Source organism: Stegastes partitus, unplaced genomic scaffold, assembly GCF_000690725.1.
Source record: "Stegastes partitus isolate 25-593 unplaced genomic scaffold, Stegastes_partitus-1.0.2 Scaffold1992, whole genome shotgun sequence".
In the NCBI taxonomy this organism is placed as follows: domain Eukaryota; kingdom Metazoa; phylum Chordata; class Actinopteri; family Pomacentridae; genus Stegastes; species Stegastes partitus.
In genome coordinates, this window is record NW_007579723.1 from 93,211 (window position 1) to 97,945 (window position 4,735).

General features: G+C 37.6%; 1 protein-coding gene across 12 annotated transcripts in view; it reads left to right on the top strand.

Moving 5' to 3' along the window:
- Positions 1-4,735, top strand: part of LOC103373482 (hemicentin-2-like) — a 25,975-nt gene that overhangs the window by 12,732 nt on the left and 8,508 nt on the right. For 7 of the 12 annotated variants that reach the window (XR_521066.1, XR_521067.1, XM_008303370.1 and 4 more), the window contains 2 exons: positions 1,853-1,967; positions 2,085-2,738. The exons of the other annotated variants lie outside the window; for them this stretch is intronic. Coding sequence is in view for 5 of the 7 variants with exons in the window: in XM_008303370.1 (XP_008301592.1) it covers positions 1,853-1,967; positions 2,085-2,138 (169 nt within the window). In the remaining 2 variants the exon portion in view is untranslated. Of the gene's footprint in view, positions 1-1,852; positions 1,968-2,084; positions 2,739-4,735 lie in introns of those variants that run through there. 12 annotated transcript variants of the gene reach the window in all.

Below are 4,735 nucleotides of genomic sequence, written 5' to 3' on the forward strand. Positions count from 1 at the left end.
ACTAGCTGTGTTGAATATATTGAAATATCTTTTGATCAGTGTGAATACCACAAATGAATTCTGAACTTTCATTTACCATTTAAAACAAATCATATCTTGGCAGAAAGGCAAGGAAAGCAAACAGACAAAAAAACATTTAATATATTTTTAATCTTACCTAAAACAATATGTTACTCGTATTTTACAGCCCCCTCCCCCGCCTTGTTAAATTACAGCTAACAACTTGTAAAATCACTTATACACACAAAAAATCATTCGTATTTTAACTCCTAAAAAAACTCTAATTAAAACTTCTTCATGTATCAGCGTGGACATGCATCATCAAATTGATATGTTGACTCGTTCTGCGTATGGATAACATTCAGTATTTGGTCTGTAAACATCTGTTGTCCTTGAAACTACTAGAATCCCCAAAAGTAATTATATCACATTTAACAGTAGCTTCGTTCAAGTTTTGTATTGAAGTGATGCATCACAGCAGAGTCCCAGTGAGTGAGTTAGTGCACAAAATGATAAAACTGTGTCACCAAAACGAAATGCAAGTGGCATTTGTAACATTAACTGTGCTTTTCCTGCTTTGAAAAGCCAAAACATTGGCCATTAAAATAATTTATTGCTGCTCCCCAAACAAGAACATAGTTGCTTATTTTAAGTTATAAAGCTTTCTTGTCATTAAGGCAGATTTGTCTCATGAAAACAAGATTTATTTCTGGTCTAAGTCAGAATGTGTCAATAATATGTATAAGTATGATACATAAATCACTACTATTGAGGATATACATTTGCACTGAGTTTTGAACAACATAAAAATCAGGGAGGTGGTGTTTACAAGTTTATTAATAGGTGCTGTGTTAAAGCAAAACTCTGGTGAAAACAGTCATTCAGTACAAGCAAATAAATTCAACATGTTTAGAAGTTTTCCATCTGTTTGTGTTGTATAACTCTGCACATACAGGAAGAATTTAGATATTTCAGCCATGTTTTAAATACCAACAATTACTGGTAAATTGATTATTTGCTTGTTGCCTACTGCGACAACATGTACGTCCTTTCACATATCATGTACAGAAGGCAGAGATGGAGAGAGGGACTGTAGAGACGGGAAGGAACGGAAGAGGGTGACAAATTCACAGAGAGAAGAAACCAGGAAATGACAGAGAAGAGAGTCAGCGGATGGCACAAAAAAAAAAAAGATAGCATTAGAGTAGAAAGAAGTGAGGAAGAGGAGACATTCTACTGCAAGAGAAAATAAGCTGATTCATCATCATGAAGAATTTTTTAATCAGATTAATCAGCTGCAGTGTGTTAATAAATGTTCATCTCAGGCATCCATCAAGATAAAATGCCAAACACTTGGTGCTTGCTACTTATCAAATGTTTTTGCTTTTCATGTTCTATAAAATAGTACTCTGAACAGCTGTGAATTCTTTTTAACCAATGGTTTTTGTTTTTCTACATTTTATAGACCAAACACATAAGTGATTAATGAATAATCTAATTTGCAGAATAATCAGCGATGGAATTCATGGTTTGTTGCAGCCCAATAAATATAGTAATAATATTAGATCATACTCTTGTGCAGAATGCTTACTTTTTCTCCTGACACATTCACTTTATTTAGCTGATAATACCTCTTCACTTTTACTTTATGGATTTTTTAATGCAGGGCTTTTACTTGCGGTAGCTGGTTTGAAATTTAGGAACTTTTAGAGAAATTAAAACTTTATTGTGCTCCCATATGTTTCTGCCTGAACCTCTTTTCTACCTCATTGAAAAATGTATAGATAGTCACTAAACATTAACAAGAAAGCGTTATATGGTGTCATTATCGATCTAAATTTGATCTTTGCAGAGGACACTGGACCAGGACCCCAGACGAGGACCTGGACGACAGCAACATCATGACTTCTGCCCTGTATCATGTTCAGCTCGGAGGAGAGGTTCGAGGAGCTTCTGCAAATTGTTTTGTAAGTTCTCACAAAGCCTTTTGGCAGTATCTTATCTTTACTGTTCTTCTGCTTCCCTTTTCTTTTTTTATACATATCTCAATGCAGTTACATCATTTATGTTTTTTACCCATATAGGTGGCTCATCTTCAAAGTTACGCAGCGTATGAGGACAAATCGCACAGAGAATGAATGACTTTGAGAAGCTCTGTTCAGTCTGCTGAGCTGACAAGAAGGGAATTCAGGTTGAAGTTTAATAAGGAAGAAGAGATATGTTGGACAGGAAGTAGAAGACACACAACAAATATAAATTTAAACAAATGAGAGTATAACAGCCGAGCATAATTTTGTTTGATTTCCGTAACTGGGAAAAAGCCACCAGCCACTCATGTCAGTTTACTCTGTCTGGTTTGGTATGTAGCCATAAGATAACATCCTTCATTGCTGTACAATGTTAATGTATTTGGAGTTGTTTTGGAAGCCTTATTTCTCTTTTGTGCGTACAAAATACCTATTTCACACTTAATCTTTGCTTCTTTATTGCCTAGCTGATTGCTTAAAAAGTTGCTCAGTTTTGTGCAAAAATACATAAAATATTTAACACTGTTTTCTGCTTAATTTCATATTTTTACTGTTGCAATACAAGTATTAAAACATCAGAAATATGTCATTGATGCATAACTGTCCAGCAACGATACACATGTGAGAGTTATACAGTTAAAACTTTGTAACTCTGTACCAGTTATTGTGTGTTGTAGTGCACTGCATTCAGGAAATAAACAGTAGACCTTATCTGATAAGTGTGGAACCCCTAAGTTCCCATGCATTTTTTTCCCCCCCTCTTTGGCCACTCAGGGGTTCCGTACATAAGTATGACTTCTGAACTTCTTACTTATGGTTGATGAAGGTCAGGAACAGGACAGACAGGATGCAGAGGCAGAGCAGGAACCAGACCTGGCCAGAATTTGACAAGACGAAAAAAAAAAAAAAATCTCAGAAGTAGGGGAACCAAAGAGTCTCAACAGATTTGAAAACAATCACAATGCACTGTCAGCGAAGCAACGTGATGGATCCTGTTGCTTGTTATGAGCCCAAAGAGCCAGCAGATGGAGGTAAAATATAGTTCAAGATCTCATGAAACATCACAGCTTAAAATAAAATAAAAAAAATCGGTTCTTTCTTTTACTAAATTGTAGGTTCATCATTTCTGGTTGTTGACAGGACAGGAAATGTATTTACAGGTGACAAAGTCCGGACAAACTGGTTTTTTAAAAAGGATGCATACAGTTTTTTTTCCCCTATCAAAACAATTGTCCTCCTTTCATGCCTTTTTTTTTTGCATTTACGACAGAACTACTACTAAATACACTGCTATGTTGAACATGTTGAACAAATCAAATGAACGTTTCAATAAAGTGTGGGGGAAGGGTCAACTGTGGGGTTGTGCCAAATCAGAGAAATAAAATACAACACAACAGGGCCCAACTCAAATCTTCCTGTAATGAAAGAAAAGGAAAACAAAAGGCCTGGCTGTCTGGTCTAACAGTGACGGAAAAACAAAACCTACAATAGTGGCATCAACCCATAACCTAGTGCAGTAACAAAAAGTGAACTACGTGTGCACATGTACAGGGTACCTAATCTTACCTCAGCTGAAAACCTTCCCACCACAAACCTTCAAAGCTGACAACAAGCAAGAGGCAGAGAGCAAACGAAGGAGCAGGAGGGCTTATAAAGGAGTATCCTCTACCCTGATTGGACAACTAGCCAGAGCGCGAGCCAATCAGCCACTCCTCAGGAACTCACAGGTGGCAGAAGCAGGAAGCCCACAGGTGTCAGCCAGTCTTCTAATAATCACTGGAAGTCGTATTTGTTTCTTCAAAATAGCCGTTTCTCCCACATGGAGGGTGAGATATAAAACTTTAAGTGCATTTAGAGGTTTAAATTGATAGACTGACTTTACAAATGAAATTGACATTTATAGGGGAAATGAAATTTCAGCTAGGCTTAGCTAGCAGCTAATGTAGCCAGCCTCAACGAGTGAGCTAAAAGCTTCACAAAGCTACAGATACATTCCTCATCGCTGGCCTCTCAGTTACAGTCGTCAGACTATCCATCACTGAGATCACAGTACATGTTCCGGTCGCCGTTTTCCTGCATGTGTCCTTTTTATCAGAGTTGTATTTGTTTACAGAGAAATGAAAGTAACAACAAGCATGAAGCCCAAACAGAGTACAAAACAAAACACACAGTAGCTGCTCAGTGCCGATGTTTACAAAATGTTGACGTTGGTCAGTGTGGGCGCACACATCTGTATAGTGATCTCTGTAGCTACTAGTGTGGACGGGCCATAACAGGAAAACTGGTTAATGCCTGACTGTTGGAAGGAAAGAACGACAAAAACATCACAGTATATGCGTTGTCTAATGGGAAAAAAATGTGGCCCAGACATGAAAGATAATTCCAGTTGAAACGTATTGGGTTGAAATTTGTGGTGGGGGACACGAAAAAGTGGGCAAATCGTCTCCCAGGACACAACTAAATAGATTTAGTTTTGTGACTATTTCACGAATTGCCCTGAGACTGGATTGTACAACATTCAAAGTGCATTTTCCATGTACGGAACTTTAATTACTCAGTCTTGAAGAATAAAGCCCTTGAAACACCTTAAAAGTGCTGAGAAGAGAGGTGCCATTATCAGTCAATGCTTTATCTCTGCAGAAAGTTTAGGACCAGGACACCGAATGAAGATCCAGTCCAGAACCAGGATCCTCCTCAGCCTGGAGAAG